The following is a 19,466-nucleotide window of genomic DNA, read 5'->3' as shown; positions in this document are numbered from 1 at the left end:
TACCCCCTCCCCCAAATCCATGCCCCCTACTGTTCTGAGCTTTTTTCTTTTTTTCTTTTGTTCTGCGCTTTTTCTATCACTTTCTAACCTCTTTACGATTTATTTATAATTACAACCATTTGTCATTAGCTGTCCCCTCCCACTAGAGTGTAACCTCCTTGGGGCCTGGAATCTTTGTTTTGTTCACTGATTATCCTAGGAGCTGCGCATCTAAATGGCCAATAAACACTTGCTGAATGAGTGATCAAATGAATGAATGAATGAATGGGAGGTGGTGACTTACCAGAGCTGGCCACCCACACCAGGACCAGGCAGCTCACAGGGAATGTGAGCCCAGAGCAAAGCCGCCCCATTGGGAGATCCTAGGACACCTGCTGAGAGAAAGTGAGCCAGGTTAGTGCCAACAATGAGCCCTCTGTATTCACCAGAGCTCTAGCTATATCTGTCTATTGATCAATCAATCTATGTATCTCTATAATCATGAAACAGGGATCCCTGGGTGGCGCAGCGGTTTGGCGCCTGCCTTTGGCCCAGGGCGCGATCCTGGAGACCCGGGATCGAATCCCACGTCGGGCTCCCGGTGCATGGAGCCTGCTTCTCCCTCTGCCTGTGTCTCTGCCTCTCTCTCTCTCTCTGTGACTATCATAAATAAATAAAAATTAAAAAAAAAAAAAAGATTTTATAATCATGAAACATAACACAGATGCACAAAGCCCAGAATGAGCCACAGAATGCCTGTCCCGAGAGACACTTCTTGAAAAAAAAAAAAACCTCCATGACCTGCTAAATTTAAGCAACTCCTTGGACTTTTGAAAGTTCATAATGCACTTTTGCATGTAAAGGCTCTGATGAGTCCAATTTATTTTTCATTTAACCCAACACTTACTAATTAATTTCCCTACTCAATCTTCATTTGTGTGTGTGTGTGGGGGGGGGGTTAAAACCTCAATTGAACCCCTAAACGATTTACAAGTCCTTGAAATATACTTTGGGGATGTTAATCTGTTGAGCCTTATAGAGCTCGTCAAATAAATAGTGGTGTATTCATGCAGTAAAAATGATGCTGTTGAGTGTGTTAGACTTACATCAAAGGCCCCAATTCTTCACACCCCTCCTGGATCTATGTAACCTGTCCATGCCCCCACCACCGCCACTACCACCACCACTCTGGGCAAGGCTTTTTCCCCTGTCCTTGGATTATGGGCTCAAACATGTGACCAGCTCTGGCCAGCAGAATATTAGCAAAAGAGATACACTGCAGAAGCCTGCTTTTGCACAACCACCGCCTTGAGAACATGCCCATGCTAGCCTGCTGGGGGGTGGTGACATGTAACAGTCCTGCAGGGCCATTCCTCATTAGGCAACAGGCAGCCACCTCCAAGTCACGTGCCTGAGTTCTGCAGCTCAACAGAGCTGTGTAGCTGACCCGAGGCTGACCACGGGTGCGAGCTCAGCCAGGCCCAGCTAGGCTGCCCCCCAACCCAACCTGAGCTAAATATATGTCTCTTGCTATATGTTCCTGGGGTTTTGTGCTTCACTGTCATTCCCCTCGGGTCATCACCCCACCACTCTGACTTCTAACCCCATAGGTGACCTCTGTGTTTTGTGTTACATGTAAATGGAATTGTGCACTGCCCCTACAATGTTAATGGCATTCCATAACACATGGGGAATAAAAATCAGAAAGTACAGACACCCAAAAAGAAATCAGTTCAAATCCCCCAAAATCACAAGGCCTAGCAATAACCCCTGTACACATTCATATCAATTCTTTCAGGTTTGTCTATACAAATAGGGAGATCAATACGAATTTTATTTACCGAAATAGCAGCACCCTCTGCCTATTAAAACTTAAATTTTAACACTTAATATACCATTAAATATCATTCCATACCACTGTAGATCTAAAGCATCAAATTACTAATATCCCTCTGTGTCCACCATCAGATTTTTAGCCTTTGTTTATTATTGTTATTGCTTTGTTATTGTACGCAGCGTCTCGTATGTGCCCATCCTTGGAGAACCATTGGCTCACATTTCTCTGTTCCTTGCCCTAAGCAATTTCTTTCTTTTTTTTTTTAAGATCTATTTATTTATTTTGGGGGGTGGGCAGAGGGAGAGGGAGAAAAGCAGACTTCCCACTGAGTGCAGAGCCCCACACCAGGCTCTATCTCACAACCTGCTCTGAGCTGAAATCAAGAGTCTGACACTCAACCAACTGAGCCACCCAGGTGCCCCTTCTTTTTTCTTTCTTTTTTTTTTTTAAGGTATGTTATTGATCTTTTCTCATATTACAAAAGCCACATTTGATAGCTGTGGAAAATTTAGATAAGAGAGACACGCAAATAAGCAAAAAGAATGCCTATAATTCCATCACCTGGGAAAACACCACTGGTGACTTTTTTGCATCTGTGTGTAGTCTTTTCTTTGCAAATCTAGTTTGACAGAATGGGCTGGTACAAGGTCTTCTGTTTCAGAACATGTTTATTTCTATGCCACGAAATACCTCTCAACACCCCTACTGGTAATGGCTGTGTGTCAAGGTTTCCTGAAATTTATTTATTTTTTATTTTATTTTTTTGGTTTCCTGAAATTTAAACACTTGCTCTTGTCACTTAATCGTTGTGAGCCCCGAGCAAACTGGTCTGTGCCTCGGTTTCTGACTCTGTAAAGCGGACCTAATAACGGGCCCCCATCCGACTGGGGTCCTGGGACACACAGAGTCCTCAAACAGGGACTATGACACACTCACGGTCCAAGTAGTCACTGGTCACTTTTGTTAAGGAAAATGCTCAGAACTGGAATCCCACTGGGTCAAGGAGTGTGTACGTCTCAACACCCCGGTGCATAATGCCAAATGCCCTCTGAAAAGCAATGCACTGAGGTACGTTCCTGGCAATACTGAGAGCACTTGCTCTCTCCATCCCCCCGTGGGTCTCTATCTCGGCTTCCAGGCTTCCTTCTGCTGCTTGGTATCCCCGTGCTGCGAAGGCAGCCCCCTATCTTGCACAGCGTTGGCTTCCTTATCTGCAGCGTGGAAATGATAGTGAGCTCGGTCTCTCAGGGGTACTGCAAAAAAGGAAGTCAGCTGCGGACCCTCAGCACTCTGCACAGCGTCTGGAGCACAGAAAGGGCTTTCTGCCCCTGTTGGAAGCTCTTGGGGCGACTTTGTTCCACTTGCAAGACCTCCCCCAGGTGGGCCCCGCCCCCCTCTCCACCTGGCCCCAGCACCTGCGCATCTCCACTTCCTGCTGCCCTGAACACGCCAAACCCACTCCCACCTCCATACCTTTCTTGGTGCTGTCCTTCTCAATCTCTTTGTCTCTCATTTATTCATTTGCCCACAACAAGTAAATTACCCCATAATACTCTGGCATATCTTACAGAACACAAGGACACAAAAAAAAAAAAAAAAAAAGAACACAAGGACATTCATTCTCCTACACCGGAGAATGTTCATTGCCACAATGCAACCATCAAAATCAGAAAATCAACACAGAAGCCTTCTTGCCATCGGATCACAGCCCCCAGTTCCACCTTGCCAACTGCCTTCACAATGCTCTTTGTAAGTCCAGGACCTGGTCTAGGGTCATGCATTGCACCTGATTGTCGTGCCATCCCCACGTCCAGGTCTCGGCTGCTAGCACCGTTCCACGCTGAATGGAAGCAGGACTCCTTGAAGAAATGGCTGATCCCACGATCAGGGAAAGTACATGGCATCCTCGTGTCAGAAAGTAAGGACGTGCTCCGAGGACGTGGGGGGGGGAGTCTTGTCCAAAAAGACGCAGGAGCTAACTCTGCCCACTGGCTCAAAAGGGCACAGCTGGAGCATCACAATAAATACATAGTGACCGACTGTACCCCTTGGAGTTACAGGGGCCCAGGGGCCTGTCCTGCTTTAGGTCGATGAGTGGGGAAGGGGCAGTTCTATGTCACCATGGCAACCTCTAAGCATCTGCCCATAAAACTGGTATTAATGAATGAGTCAAAATACCTAACTTTACAATGTTCGGGACACCTGGGTGGCTCAGTGGTTGAGCGTCTGCCTTCAGCTCAGGGTGTGATCCTGGGGTCCCGAGATCGAGTCCCACGTCAGGCTCCCTGCATGGAGCCTGCTTCTCCCTCTGCCTGTGTCTCTGCCTCTCTCTGTGTCTGTCATGAATAAACAAATAAAATCTTTTATAAAAACTTACAACGTCCTATGCCTCGTATATACTTTATATACATATATATAATTGTATATAACTTTATGTACAGAAATCCAGCAGGCACCACCTTCACCAAGTGGGCAAAGTTAACATCACCAGGAATGGGACGAATCAAGGTCATGTGCCTTCTGAATCTATGCCCTGAGAACACAGCATTGCTTCTGTGGGGTTCCTGCTCTGTTCACTGCCGAGTTCACTGCCCAGCTCCTAGTACCTGCGGTAGTGCCTGGCACGGAGCAGCTGCTCAGTTAATGTCTGTGGAATAAAGTCATTTTGGACATGATGTGGGGCCTCTGATGGACTCAGCACGGGGCTGGAAACTCTCCCCAAAGCCCCAACTGGCTTCCTTTGAAGAGTCACAGTGAAGAGCCAGGAAGGAGGGGAGGGAGTATGGTTGTGAACTCATGACACCAGTGCCCTCTACAAAGTCCCAGTAATTTTTCTTCTGATAAGCTCACACATGCCTGCAGCATCCTGCAGCAGAAACGGCAAAGGTATCACTTTAGCCTTGACTTTGAATAAAGAGAAAGAGAGAGGACAAGGTCACACAGCAGAAGGGCTGTTATGATAAAGTCAAGCCATCCCATCAGGGGAGACTAAACATCAGACCTGGGGCAGTCAGGGTGGCTATCCTTGATCTGTTGCAGAGGGCACATCCAAATATGTGCATGTGTATGCTCATCACCGGGTACACGCGCGCGCACACACACACACACACACACACCAGCTGGCTTCACGGACAAGCAGGTGGGGCATTCAGGGGCATAGTCCACAACGAGCAGCAACAGAAGAGCCTCCCTGAATATCATAGGAACGGAGGAGTTAAAAAGAGTAATTACCAAGAGCTTGGGTCAAGCCTATAGCAAGAGAAAATGATTTCAAGTTCACACTCTCAATCATGAGATTCCTGACCCACTGGAGTTGGCAGGCAACCCCTGACTGTACTGCCAACCCAAACAGCGATGCTCTGCACAGATTCTCTCTCTGACAGGCTGCAGTCCAGGGTCTGTTTGCACTCCTCCACGGACGGACGCTCATCTCCAGGTCACGGCTGAACAGAACTGATGACTAGAAAGTTTCCTCAGGCCGAGCCAAAGATTTGTATAAACAAAATCCTGCCTGTCAAGTACTTACACTGTGCTTGGCAGTTAGCTAAGTGCATGAGGCACATTACCTTATTGAATGGGCCCGAGAACCCTGCAGGATGGGCTGCTATTCCCACCTTCCACCCGGGGGCATCGAGGCCACAGAGGTCAAGTAACTTGCCCGTCAGGTCCCACAGCTGGCCAGAGGGGAGAGCTAGAGTCAGAACCCAGGACTGTTGGCTTCGGAGCCCAAAGAGCATTCCAAAGTACCAGTGCCTTCACCTTCTCCTAGAACTACAGAATGGATCCAAGTAGGTGAATGAAATAAGCCAGGAGGAGCTGGCCCTCCTGCTTGTTAACTTCAAACATCAGCTGTCCCAGCACAGGACCAGGAACTGCAGAAAAGACCTATGGCTTTTGCTGTCTACAAACTCCCCATAAGCCAGAGGTGAAGCAGCAGCTTAAAAAAAAAAAAAAAAAAAAAAAGCCAGTGAAAGTCATATTAACAGAGATACAAGAGCCAGGACAAGGGAGATGACAGTGCCCAATCACACCTGTGTATCCCATCGGAAGAAACCCTGCTGATCTGAATGAAGCTTGTCTAGAGGATGATAACCAACACAGAGAGGGCCTGAAAATCCCAGAGGGCCTAGAAAGGCTTTACCAAAAGGCTCTGCCCCTCTAAACCCTACACGCTCATCATTCACTCAACGAACGTAGGATATTCACCGCATGCCAAGTCTCTTCTAAATACTGCGCTTGTATTAACTCATTCAATACTCAAGAGAGCACTATGAAGTAAGTCCTATTACTTCCCCCATTTTCAGATGAGGCAACCAAGGCACAGAACGGTTAAGTGATTTGCCAGACGTTGCCAAGCTGTGGCCGTTGTGAGATTTGAATGGGGGCAGTCTGGCTCCGGGGCCTCAGCTCTTAACCGCTATCTCTGTCTAGAAGCCACAGTCCTTAATGTTTTGGAGGTCACTGAGCTGTCTGAAATCTGATGCAAGCTCCAAATCTTCCTTCTAGGAAAGTGCACACGTTACATTGTGCATTCCAATTTAGGGGTTCATAGATCCCCCCACAGCTGAAGTAAGGACTCCAGGTCAAAGGCTTCCTTTCTAGCTAGGCAAGGAGCAGTTTTTAAGGGTTTGAACAGTGACAAGATTTCCCAAGAACCCAGTCTGGGGCTCTCAGAATGATGGGGTGGGGCCGGGGGGGGGAAGTTAGTAGACATTGCAGACATGACTCACTTCATTTCTTCTCCACACTGCAGGCAAAGTCATTGTTACATCGGAACTGCTTGCTCACGCCCTGCGTCGGCCTCTGGCTCCTGAAGGGTGTCTTCACCCAGGGGCACAGACAGATGCCTGGAGCTCACCAGAGGAGCATCTCCGACTCAGAATAAAATCCAAGCCCGAGAGTGAAAACAGCCAATCCACAAGGGCGCACCCTGCGTGATTCCATTTATGTAACATTCTTGAAATGGCAAAATTATAGAAATGGAGAACAGATTCATGGTTGGCGGGTAGGAAGGCAGGTCCGTGTGGCTATAAAAGGGCAACAGAGGGATCCTGGTATAGTGGTTGCTGCGCTGGAGACACAAACCCGAGCACGTGACAGAGCTGCACAGAACCAAATACGCACACGTGCTCACCCACATGCACAAAGATGCGTGAAGGCGTACAAGTAAGACGGGTGCACGCTGAGCAAGCTCAGTGGGTAACATCAATACCCTGGCTGTGCTATTGTACGGCAGTTTTGCAAGACGATACTCTTGGGGGAACCTGACTGTATATTATTTCTTACAACTGCATGTGGAGTGTACAACGATCTTAAAAAGTATAAGACAATGCAAAACTTGGGCAGCCCGGGTGGCTCAGTGGTTTAGCGCTGCCTTCAGCCCAGGGCCTGATCCTGGAGACCCGGGATCGAGTCCCACATTGGGCTCCCTGCATGGAGCCTGCTTCTCCCTCTACCTGTGTCTCTGCCCCCCTCCCCGTCTCATGAATAAATAAATAAAATATATAAAAAAAAAAGAGAAAATGCAAGCCCCCTGGTGATCTGGCTGTTAACCTGTCTACTATTCCCTCCTACCTCCTCAAGCCTTTGGTCCCACTGGCCTCTGAGCACCTTGACACGCTCAGAGACTTTACACCCAGGAGCCCCCCACTAATGACGGTTCCCCCTGCTGCTGCTTATCACAGCACCCTGTTTACTTCTGTCACATACTTATCACCATCTCTAATCATATCACTGAGGTTACACGTGTGAATGTTTATTTTATTTCAGGATGTAGATGGCAAAGATTGAAAGATCTGACTGCAAAAATGTTTTCAACTTCCCCTGATCAAAATACACCATTGAAGAAGGAGGAGGAGGAGGAGAAGAAGAAGAAGAAGAAGAAGAAGAAGAAGAAGAAGAAGCAGCAGCAAGCAAAGACCAGAGAAAGATAACAATCTACACTGCAAAGGCTTAATGGCCTTCATATATAAAGAGGTCTAACAAGTCAATGAGACAAACAAAACATCCCTTTAAGAAAAATAGACAGGGTATCCCTGGGTGGCTCAGCGGTTTGGTGCCTGCCTTTGGCCTGGGGCGTGGTCCTAGAGTCCTAGGATTGAGTCCCGCATCGGGCTCCCTGCGTGGAGCCTGCTTCTCCCTCTGCCTGTGTCTCTGCCTCTCTCTCTCTCTCATGAATAAATGAAAAAAATCTTTAAAAAAAAAAAAAAAAGAAAGGAAAGAAAGACAAAGGACCTAAGGGATTCACTCAAAATATATTCCATCTTGGCAAAATACAAAACAGCCCCTCTCATTCAGCTGCTAGTTCATGATGTTGGAAAGGTAAAAGATCACCTATAACATTTAAATTGTCTAGGGACGCCTGGGTGGCTCAGCGGTTGGGCGCCTCCCTTTTGCCCAGGCCATGATCCTGGGGTCCCTAGATCGAGTCCCATGTCAAGCTCCCTGCATGCAGCCTGCTTCTCCCTCTGCCTGTGTCTCTGCCTCTCTCCCTGTGTCTCTCATGAATAAATAAATAAAATATTTTAAAATAAATTTAAAAATAAATAAATAAATTGTCTATATACATACTGTTTGTCCCCCTGCAATGAGAATGCAAACCCCATGAGGGCAGAGCTCTATGGTCATTGCTTTGTCCCCAGGACCCGAAGAGTGCCTGACACATCCACGGCATACGCTTACATATACGTATTACAAATACGTATACATATTTAATAGAAACATCTATTAAATGAGCGACTGGTTAAAAGTCAAGAATAACAAATTCCAGAATCTACTTCTAAACGGGGCGTACCAAGCTTTTGCTTATGGTTAATTGCTATGCGCACAACCCTGTGGGGCAGAGCAGGTGTCATTAAGACCCTGATTTTCGGGATCCCTGGGTGGCGCAGCGGTTTGGCCCCTGCCTTCGGCCCAGGGCGCGATCCTGGAGACCCGGGATCGAATCCCACGTCAGGCTCCCGGTGCATGGAGCCTGCTTCTCCCTCTGCCTGTGTCTCTGCCTCTCTCTCTCTCTCTGTGACTATCATAAATAAAAAAAAAAAAAATTAAAAAAAAAAAAAAGACCCTGATTTTCCAGATGAGGCGACCGTGCCACACCGAAGGTACAGAGGTAGGATTTGAACCCAGGCAGCCTCACTGCAGAACCCAACGTGCCCGACCACTTATCCTGCAGCCCCTTGAAATGCGGCCCTTGCCACCCTGGGATGTGATGGCATCGTCCAAAACTGAGGTTGAGAGATGGCAAGCGACAAAGCCAAGGTCACGGAGGAAGGAAGCTGCAATCGGTGAAAAGTCTGAGCCAGCGAGAGGTCAGAAGTGCCCGGAGTGGGGAAGCCCTCCTTGCCGGCAGGGAGATGCACTTAACTTACTCTTTCTATTTGGGAGGACGTGAGTGGCACGTCTTGAAAGGCCAGAGGCCAGCAGCAGCCGGGAAGTGACCGCACAGGCTCCTCCTGAGCCTAAAGGGGCACAAGGCCTCCTGCTCCCTGCTCCTCTTCCCTCTTGACCGCAGACTGGCTTGAAGGGGGGGCTGGACGGGCAGACAGGATGCAGCCAGACCCATGACAAGCGCCCGTGAAGAGGAAGCCCGTGACAGCGGGGGGCTGCGGTGGCCTCCCCAGGGGAGCTTCTGGCCCCTGAAACTCCAGTCTAAAGCCGGCCTGGAGCTTCCTGTGTCCTCCAGGACAGCTGGGCCGCTCTGGCGGGAGGCCAGGCACACACTTCTCCCCTGAGCAGCAGCCTTCCCAGAACTGCTGCCTGGCTGGGGTTCCCAGAAGCAGCAGCCGCATCAGCAGCCCCACCCAGCTGGCGAGGCAGGCCAGGCCCGGGCCCCAGAATGGCCTGGCCCAGCGAGGGGAGGGCCCACTCCCACGGGGGGTGAGGATCAGCAGCCTCGGCCGGCAGAGCCCAGCAGGCTGCCCGTGGACCTACTGTGTGCTCTTGCTCCTCCTACGTGTGTCCCTGTTGTGTTTCCTGACCCCCCAAATATGCACCAGCTACTGCAGACGCGGAAAAAGCCATCCATTCATTCATTAATTCACTCACTCACTCATTTCTACCTTTTCCCCTTTGACAAATACTTCAAAAGAGAAGTTCCTGGAGGTTCGTGAGCACAGATGTGACCCGATGAGACTTTTCAAACCATCCCTCTGGCTGCATGGTCTGAAAGGCCCGTGGGGTCAAGGGCAGAAGCAGTGGTCCAGGCAGCAGGTGCCAGGACGGATCAGCAAGAGCGGGCTGCATTCCAGATCCGCTGAAGCTAGAGACAACAGGATCTGCTGACAGAATGGACTTTGGGAAGAGGATGAATCGGGGTGGAGAATGATTCTCCTCTGTTCCTGAGCCACCAGGAGGGAGGCTGGAGCTGCGGTGCGTCAGGGTGATGCAGAGCGTGGGAGGGCCCCGCGTGAGAAAGAGGCCCGTGGGGGCAGTCTGGGAAGCAGCATCAGGAAAGGTAAGAGGCTGTTTGGAGGCAGCCATCGGGGAAGATCCACGCTGCCCCTGGAGGGTCAGTGGTCCCCAGAGGGTCTGGGGTCCCCGGAGGGATGAACGAGAACCCCCCAGGGGAGCGTGGCTCTGTGGGCTCCGTGAGGACAGGCAACGTCCCATCTTCTGAAAGCAGAATGCTAAGCCCAGGATCCAGCACAGAGCCCCCCACCCCCTCAATAAACAACCCCGTGTCTTCTTATTCATTCCTATTTCTACACGTATGCAGGGCTCCCCTAATACCAGGCAGTGTCCTAGATGCCTGGAGTCCTCCCTGTGAGAGGACTACAACGACGAGCCCATACTTGATCCTGCTGAGTCTTGGGGAAGGCAAGGCAGGGGGAAGGGATGAACAAGGAGTGAGTGAACACCGGGGAGGACGGAGGGCATGGCCCGTCTCCCACCCCGCAAGCCAGGCCCTTGGCGGTGGCGATGGACAGAGGGCACAGCACGGGATTTCAGACTCCGACCATCCCCAGGGCAACAGGGAGCCAGGGAAGAGGAGGAGTCACGCAGGAGAGGAGCTGCTGCCCCTGCCAGAAAGTCCACTCCAACTCGTGTGTGGACACAGGCTGTGGGTTCGAGACCCGGGCGGCCAGGTGAGGAGGGCAGGCGCCGGGGGCAGGGGGGCGGACTCAGCCCTGCGTGGGAGGGAGGGGTGCTGGACTTGCTGACGCTGGCGGTGGGGCCCGGGAGGGGAGGGGGCCCGGGGTCGGGCAGTGGGTGCGTGGGGTGCCAGGAAGATCCCACGCCCCGCCGTGCTGTGCACGTGTATTCTCCTGGCCTGGAGCTCAGAAGGCAGGCTCGGGCCACACACAGGCCACAAGGTCACCAGCTGTGTGTGAGGCCCAGGGGGCTGCGCAGAGGGGGAGCCTTGTCTGAGAGGGCCAAGGGGGCGCTGGAGACTCCGACCACAGACCTCCTTCGCGGGTGATGGCTAGGCCAGACCCCCTGGAGGGGGCACGGTCTCGGGGACAGGCTGGCCACTTTACGGCAGTGCGGACACTCATGTTGGCAGTAACTGCACTGAGTCCCAGCTGCCAAAGGGAACCCTGCAGGGGGTGCTGGGGGCCCCCACCGAGGAGCCTGGAAGCCATGCCTCTCCTCAGAAGGTCCTGGAGGCCCCGGGGGAGGAGGCCCACGTCCAGACACAGTGTGGTTGGGAGCAGCAGCTGATCCCTGTCACTTGCAAGCCCATTTCTCTGTTCGGCACTTAGTCCTTGTGGTTTACCACATGCACACGTGTCCTGTGCATTGTCCAAGGGCCCCCGGACGCCAGCTCCCACAAGGCCGGAGGCTGTGTCCACTCCATCCGCCGCTGGGGCCCCGGGCCCTAGTACAGTGCTCAGCACACAGCGGAGGGGCCGGGGGTATGTGCTGGAGGCCGGGAGGCCTGGGCAGCAGGCCCTGATGAAAGCGGGTCACAGCCCCCCAAGTTAGAATTACCCACCCCCTCAGCTGGATAAACACTGACCAATTCCAGCTCAGAATCTCCTCAGATGGTGGCCACCCGGGGGGGAGGGGGAAGGGACTGTCCGCAGAGAGCTGGTAATTGGGGCATTACCGCGATTATGGGATCTGGCCCCAGGACACTGATTTGATTTTGGCTGTCTTAAGAGACAGGCTCGGCTCTCCGCGGCCCTGCTTCCTGAGGTCCTCCAAAGTCACCACCAATGCCCCTGCGTGTCCCCAGTTCCTCCAGCCATTAGAGACCATGCTCTGGGCTCTTCTGCCCCTGGGTTCCAGCCCCACCTCCCAGACTCGACTGGTCCTCCCGACTCGACTCTGCACTTTAACTTCACCAACTCGCTTAGCCCTGCTAGCAACCCGAGGAACATGGCAGGTGCAGCAGCACCCCCACTGCAGACGCAGGGGTTCAGGAACCTGCCCCAGGACGTGTGGCTAGGAAGCGGTGGGTCTGGATCGGAACCCGGGCCTTCCGGAGCTGGAGTCCGCGGCCCAGAGCCTGGCATGAGGAAGCAGCCACAAGCTCGCTCCTTCCATACACGTCTGTTCCTCCTGGCAAGCCCCGGGTAGGAGAGGTGGTCAAACACTCCTCAACCCTGCAGAGAGGGAAACTGAGGCATTCAGAAATCACCCAAGGTGACCAGGCAGGAAGTGACTGAGCTAGAACTTGGCTTCTGGCCTTGCCTGCCCAGCCCTCATGGGTTAGCTTGTCTCAACACAGACCAGGACTTTGGCCCTGGGGCCAACCCAAAGCTGGCAGCATGTCACCACAGGGAAGAGCTAGCTCCCTGTTCACCTTCTGTCTGCAGACGGGCATTTGGGGAAGGGGTCTCTGCCTGGAGCTCTTCCTGCTGTCTGCCCACACCCCCCCGCCCCATATCATCCCTGGCATGGTCAGGGACACCCAGACGTGTGGGGCCACTCACATGGGCAGGGACCCCGGAGCACTTGACACACAAGCATAACTCTGGGCCCTGGCTGTTCGACAGGCCTTGGGTAAGCTGGGGGTCCTCTCAGGGCCTCTGTCTCTTCATCTGTGAAGTGAGGGCAGAACTACTTTTCTCACAGGTGGTGCAGGAGACAAGGAGACCATGGCGGGGCAGAGGAGGCCCTGGGGCAGCGTGGGTGGAGCGGGTGGCACAAGCTCATCTTCGAGCACCAAGGAAATGTTCTGAGACTCTGAGTACATGACAGCCATGGTCAGTCTCAGGGGCGCACACCAGAGGAAGGAAGCTGGGCTCCCAAGGGCAAAACTGACTCCATTTCTGTGAAGTTCCAAAGGAGACAAACCAAACTTGGAGTCAGAAGTCAGGGAAGTGCCCCTGGTTTGGGGGGCAGGCAGGAGGGAAGCTTCTGGGGGGCTGGCCAAGCTCTGTTGCTAGGCTGGGTTCTGCACGCATGTACACACTGCGGGAAAACGCACAAAGCTGTGCACCTGTCTGCACAGAAGCCACGCTAAGGAGGAAAGGGAGAAAGACTGAAAAGATGCAGAGAGGCTGCCATTGGGCTCAAGGCTGCTAGGGTCCCCAAAGACCCTGCAGTCCACTGCAGACAGCACTTCCGACCACCCTGCGCCTTTCCTGGGGCCGCTGAGCCTCTGCTTAGCGGCGTCTGCACTCACTGCTCACAGCCACCCTCCCCCCCAGAGTCAACTCAAGCATCTAAGGGAACTTAGACGCATGACAATGACAGACCCTTGACACATGACAATGAGGTGCACATAGGCCAGACAAAGGCCAGCCGCCACTCTGCTTCAGCTGCTTTTTGCCACTTCAGCAAAAGCCTGGGCATTGCTAGGTCTCTTGACGGTTCAAAAAGCAGCTAGAAATCCAGATCTCTATGCTTATTTTCCTGACTTTTAACATCTGGAAAACAGTTCCAGTTTGTGGTCCCTCTTCAGGTTTTTTGTTGTTGTCGTTGTTGTTTTAAAAGATTTTATTTATTTATTCATAAAAGGCACAGAGAGAGAGAGAGAGGCAGAGACACAGGCAGAAAGAGAAGCAGGCTCCTTGCGGGGGGGCCTGATGTGGGACTCGATCCCAGGACTTCAAAATCACACCTGAGCCGAAGGCAGATGGTCGACCCCGGAGCCACCCAGGCGTCCTTGTGGTCCCCCTTTGGCTTCCAACCACCAGCTGATGTGCTCCAGGGTGGGTGGGCGTCCTGAGATGCCACCAATGAGGCGCGAGGAGCAACAGGTGAGACCCCGCAGCCTGGGCACAGGCACCCCCAAAGGCAAAAGGCCGCCTTGTCAAATGCCCCCTCCCTTCTGTCCCTGTTACCTCTTGCTCATTATGGGGATGCGGTTGCTATGGTGATGAGAAGGGAGTGGGCCTGAAGGCCCCCCCCCCCATCACCTGCTCTTTGTGGCTGAGCAGCATCATGGGGTCACATGAGGAGCCTCAAAATTCTGCAAGCCCCGTGCCTTCCTCCTTCGTAAGGGAGGATGTTCCCCTGCCCACCCTGTGCTCTCCCAGCCCTGCCCACCCCGTCCCCAGGTGCGCCACAGACTGCCCTCTCAATGCCATAGCCCCAGAGGACACATCCTGCTCTTTCCTCAGCCCTTCCCCTGGCTGCCCCTCTGTCCCAACATCCCTGCCAGTCTCCTGAGTAAGACCTGTGCCTTCTTCCCTGTCCTTTTCCAGCCTGGAAGTTCCTTCAGGCCACCTCAATGCACCTGTTTGAACAGAGGAGGCAGCCAACCAGGGGCAGCCACAGTGAAGTCCACCTTCGCCCTCTGGGTGCGGTCCCCCCTCCCAGGCCTGCCTCGGCTCATGCCCTTCTCACCGCCTGGAATGCCAGCTCACATTCACACCCAGGGACGAGCCTGCGCACAGGGATGGCAGCAGGATCTTTCACAGCCATGATTCCAGTTACTTTCCGGAGAGGAGAGGCAAAGTGAGTCATAGTCCCATTTTATGGATGAAGAAAATAAAGGCCAAATAGGCAAAAGGACCTGCCTCCAGATGGCTGGGCAAATGGGCTGCACAACTGAGACTGAGATGTACGGTTTTTGTTTTTGTTTTTTTTTTCAATTTATGTGGTTGTAAGACTAGGTAGGGTCAAAGAAAAGTTAAGAAAAATGGTCATAAAGGGAACAAGTACAGGAATATGAATAATAAATAAAATGGAATTCAAGGCAGCAAAGTATTAAAAGGGAGAAAGGTGGCTATTTTATGATAAAAGGAGCAATTTGCCAAGAAAGTACAAAAATCATGAACCCTTCTCCTACTCATATATTCTATTTATATTGCACCGAACAATATGATTTTGAAAATAAAGCAAAAACAACAAGAAGAAAAGGCCAAGGAGACATGAACAGATCCTCTATTAGAGCAGGAGATAAATCCGATAGAGAAAAACACACAAAAACAGAAAATATGAATGATGTCATGATCAAGCTTGATCTAACAGATTTCTAAAACTTTATACCCAACAGAAAATATACATCCTTTCAAATACAGAACAGAAACATACAGAAAAACTGACCAGAGACTCTTACAAGGACCTCGACAAAGTCTCCATCATCGATAGGACACAAGTCATAAATACTGACCGTAATGCAATAAATTTAGACTCCAACAATACAAAGATTACCTTAAAAAAATCCATACACCCTAAAAAGAAATGAAGTGCATAACACTCGTCATCAAAATGGAAATTGTATACTATTTTAGCAGTGAATGACATTGTGTAACTAGATCCACAGAGTGAAGCCAAAGGAGTACTCAAAGAAGAAAAAAAAATATATATATAGGCACTTAGCCTGAAGCAGATTTATTAGAAAAACTAGAAAGGCTAAAAACAAGTGTCAGCCTCAAACAAGGAGTCTCAGAATAAAAGAAACTTTGATGGACAGCAATGGAGAAGAGAGATCTGAAGGTTTTAGCTGGCAAGCCCAATGTGAGCTCCAAGGGGGATGTGGCCACTCAGAAATATGACTGCGGGTTGTATCAACAGAGGTATGTGCTCCGAATCCAAGGAGGTGATAGTCTCTCTCCCCTATGACTGGGCCGACTTTGGCGGCGGGGAGTTGGGGAGGAGGAGGCAACAGATTTGACTTTGACCAACTGGATCATGTCCAAAGCCAGACTGAACTCTTTACAATCCCTGGAGTCAGGAAGAATGACGGCAAGAAGTATGACTATGTATTCCGCGTAAGAGAAATGTTGGGCTCAGGTTGGAGGGGGCCTGTTACTACTTCCAAGGGGCAGAACCAGAGCCAGGATGGGAATGTTACTGGACAGTTAATTTGGCTAGATCTCAGGAAGAGATCTTCTCCCAAGTTCAGGCCGCCCAGCTGTGAAAATGCAGCTTGTGGAGGGCCTACGCTCCATCTCCGGAGGCAAGACCGTCAAGAGGCCGCGGCTCCACGGGCTTGGAGGAGGCCTACCCCGTCCAGGGATCTGGTGTCTCTCCTCTCCAGAGAAGTTCCGTTTCCTCTTTTGAAGAGGCAGAGAACCCTCTGGCTCCTTCAGGAAAACCTCAGGGCTTCCCCCGTTCGCCCAAATGGCTCTTGGTAACTGCGCTGCCTCATTTCTGACCAACACGCACGGTCCGTTGCGACTCCACTCCTCGAGCTGGAGGCCCCCAGAAGAGCAGCTAAAGGCAGAGGCCCCAGGTCAGCAGCCTCGGGTTTGAATCCACCCTCTGCCTCTTTGGGGTTGTATCTCTCAGATCAGCTCCCACCCTGAGCCTCGGTTTCCTCCTCGGGGAAATCTACCCCCGCATCTACCCCCTCCCCACCCCCACCGGCACAGTGCCCGATGGGCAGAGGGCCCTCCACTCATCCTCTTCCGCACCCCCTTGCGCTTTGGTGTGTCCTCACCACCTGTGGCCGGGAAGGTGCTCACTGGTTAAAAAAAAAAAAATCTGTAAAATGATCCATACGATGATTGCACCGTCTGGAACACCACCCTGCCCCACCACATCCCCAGCGTGTGTTCAAACACCGTGCAAAGGACACAGGATCCTGGAGCTGCCAGGTTCACAGCCCCACTCTGCCACCTGTGTGGCCCCAGACAAGTCACTAAACCATTCTGTGCCTGTTTCTTCGTAAGCTTACTTTACAAGCTGAATGAGCTGCTGCAGGCATCTGGCTTCTGTTTAGGCCCCTGACCTATGTTCCTCCCCGCTCTCTGTCGTGCTCAGGTCCGACCACATCAGCTTCCTTGTGGGTCAGACACACCAAGCTTGTTCGCACCTCAGGGCCTTTGCACCTGCTGTTCCCTCTGCCAGAATCACTCTCCCATTTCCTCAGACATCCACATGTCTTTTTACCTCGGGTCTTAGCTCAAAAGTCACCTCCCTCACTAGACTGTCAGCTCCACGAGGGCTCTTGCATCTGTGTCACTGCTGTGACTTGCATCCCTGTCCCTGACACGTTTGCTGAGTGAGTGCAAGCCTGGTGCTGACACTCAAGACATGTACGTGCCTGTACCTTCTAGGTGCATAATCAGCCCCTTTTTAAACCCGCTGCCCAGAAATACAGTCCTTCCCCTTTAGGAAGCGTTCCACCAAACCCAGGAGGCCAAGCTGTCTTCCCCTCACATGGACCCACTTCCTCCCTCTGTCCCTGTGGCGGGGGAGGTGGGCGGGGACTCAGAGGCTAGCCCAGCTGGTGATCCTCTCCTGCTTGAGCCAAGCTCCTGGATCTCTAAAGCAACCTCGAGAACGCGATATGGGCCCCTAGGGTGGAAATGAGTCAGTCAGAGCCAAACCTGAAATCTTAGAGGCATGGCCACTTCTTGGAAAGGCAAAGACATGCGTGTTTTAGACAGATCTGTGTGCCCAGAGCCAGGGACAAGCAGTGGGCCAGGAAGTGGGGTTGGTGGGGGTGGACAAGACCTTCCCTGGGGTTCCCTCCACTGGGCCTGTTCTTCCCCAGGCCCCTGCCCCACATCTTCCTAAATGTCCACCCTCACCCTGCTTCACATTTTCCTCCTGGTCCTGATGGGACACTGCAGGGCCCTGTTGTCTCATGTGAAATCCTGGGGGCCAGGCATGTCTCAGAATTCACAGGAGCTCGTATTATGGAAGGGTCATCTGGTATAAAGTCCCACCCGCCATAACCACCCTACCCCCCACGGGCCCAGCATTCCCTGGATCACTCACATTAATTCCTCTGCACCAAGACACACAAGCATTCGTGCCAGGGAGGATAAACAAGCACACCAAAGAGCCTCGTGATTAGTTCACCTCAGTCTCGCTTCCAATCGAGTTAGGGAAAAACTTTCGGTTTTTAGAGCTTGCAGATTTCAGAATTAGAAATAAGGACTGTAAACCTGTCTAGAGTTGTCTGCTTGTGTATCACCTGTCTTCTCAACTAGAATTGAAACTCCAGGGACACCTGGGTGGCTCAGCGGTTGAGCCTCTGCCTTGGGGTCAGGTCGTGATATCCGTGATATCCGGAGTCCCAGGATCGAGTCCCTGCATCAGGCTCCCCGCAGGGGGCCTGCTTCTCCCTCTGCCTATGTTTCTGCCTCTCTCATTCTCTGTGTCTCTCGTGAATAAATAAATAAAATCTTAAAGAAAAAAAAAAGAAGAAGAAACTCCAGAAAAGCAAAGGCTTTTCCACTGCTCTATAAGTAGCTCCTAGAACATACAGGTGCTTGACAAATATTTGAAGAAATGAATGAGCAAGCCAGGTGCTGGGTATGGAAAAGTGATTATCCTAGAAAGAAGAAAAACAGCAATCCCTGAGCCGTGGGCAAGGCGCCTACAAAAATTATCTCAGGAACACCCCCCCCCCATGCCCATTTTAGTGGCTTTGGGGGTGGGGTTCAGCAATTTGCTCAAGATCACACAGAGAGGAAATAGCAAGTTCATATTTGAACCCGGGGCCCCTGTCTGCAAGCTTGTGCTCTTCTCTCTGCCTCAGGCCCAGGGAAGCAGAGTGACTTACTGGAAGTCACACCACAGGGACACGGGATGGCATAGCCACTGCAAGACCCTTCAGGCTCCGCTGGGCTTTCACACTCTTGCAAGGTCAAGTTCATACGAGGGATAGCAAGCCACTGGGCTCTCTTCTAGCCTAGCCAAGGGGATTCTGGCCAAGTGTGACTAAGCATGTCCTGGGTAATGAGGAACGCTCAGAAGGATGCCCCTCTTGCTAACCTGAGCAAACCGGCACAGTGGGAGAGTACACAGGCTGGGAAGAAAAGCAGATTCAAATCCCTCCCTGTCACTCCTAGATACACCGCCTCAGGCAAGGCCACTGCACACATCTCTGGATCTGTGTCCTGCCTGGCAAAATGGGTTGATTAAAGCCCGTCCAACGTGGTTCATTTATTTATTTAACAAACACATAGTGGTCATGCATCGCCAGGCACTGTCTGATGCTTGACATTTATTCATTCATTTAATCACCATTCCAGTGGTATAAAGTAGTCACTGTAACTTCATAAACAGGGAGACTGAGGTCCTGAGAAATTAGAAAACTGTAAATCCAGCGTGTGAACCTGGGCAATCTGGCTCCAGAGTCCATGCTCTTAACCTCCAAGCTGTACTTCTTAATGGGTAAAAACAATCACGTTCATTGCGCTGGACTGCATGTTGGAAATTGTGTTAAGTATCTAATAAAACATCATGTCCTCAACCCTCATGAAAAGTCCAACTTGACAAACGTGAAGCACTGGCACGGGAGCTTCTGTCCCTACCTCACTCCCAGGTACCCCCAAAGGCAGCTGAGGGCAGT

At 51.6% G+C, this 19,466-nt stretch overlaps 1 protein-coding gene and 1 long non-coding RNA gene across 5 annotated transcripts in view; one reads left to right on the top strand and one right to left on the bottom strand.

The window, feature by feature from the left end:
* Nucleotides 1-19,466, bottom strand: part of IL4R (interleukin 4 receptor) — a 39,021-nt gene that overhangs the window by 17,594 nt on the left and 1,961 nt on the right. Inside the window, exons 1-2 of one of the 4 annotated variants that reach the window (XM_077907106.1) lie at nucleotides 6,547-6,687; nucleotides 284-371 (exon numbers count right to left, since the gene is read on the bottom strand). In XM_077907106.1, coding sequence (XP_077763232.1) covers nucleotides 284-353 — 70 coding nt within the window. In that variant the 5' untranslated portion in view covers nucleotides 354-371; nucleotides 6,547-6,687. Of the gene's footprint in view, nucleotides 1-283; nucleotides 375-6,546; nucleotides 6,688-19,466 lie in introns of those variants that run through there. The other 3 variants (XM_077907107.1, XM_077907105.1, XM_077907104.1) reach the window with 3 other exon arrangements.
* On the top strand, nucleotides 9,478-18,326 carry LOC144319261 (uncharacterized). The gene is made up of 3 exons (XR_013385150.1): nucleotides 9,478-10,271; nucleotides 13,727-13,968; nucleotides 14,416-18,326. It is a non-coding gene; the product is annotated as an uncharacterized LOC144319261 (long non-coding RNA).

The sequence above is a fragment of the Canis aureus genome, chromosome 8 (genome assembly GCF_053574225.1).
Source record: "Canis aureus isolate CA01 chromosome 8, VMU_Caureus_v.1.0, whole genome shotgun sequence".
Taxonomy (NCBI): domain Eukaryota; kingdom Metazoa; phylum Chordata; class Mammalia; order Carnivora; family Canidae; genus Canis; species Canis aureus.
Note: the sequence above shows the minus strand (reverse complement) of the source record. Positions and strands in the feature narration are given on the sequence as shown.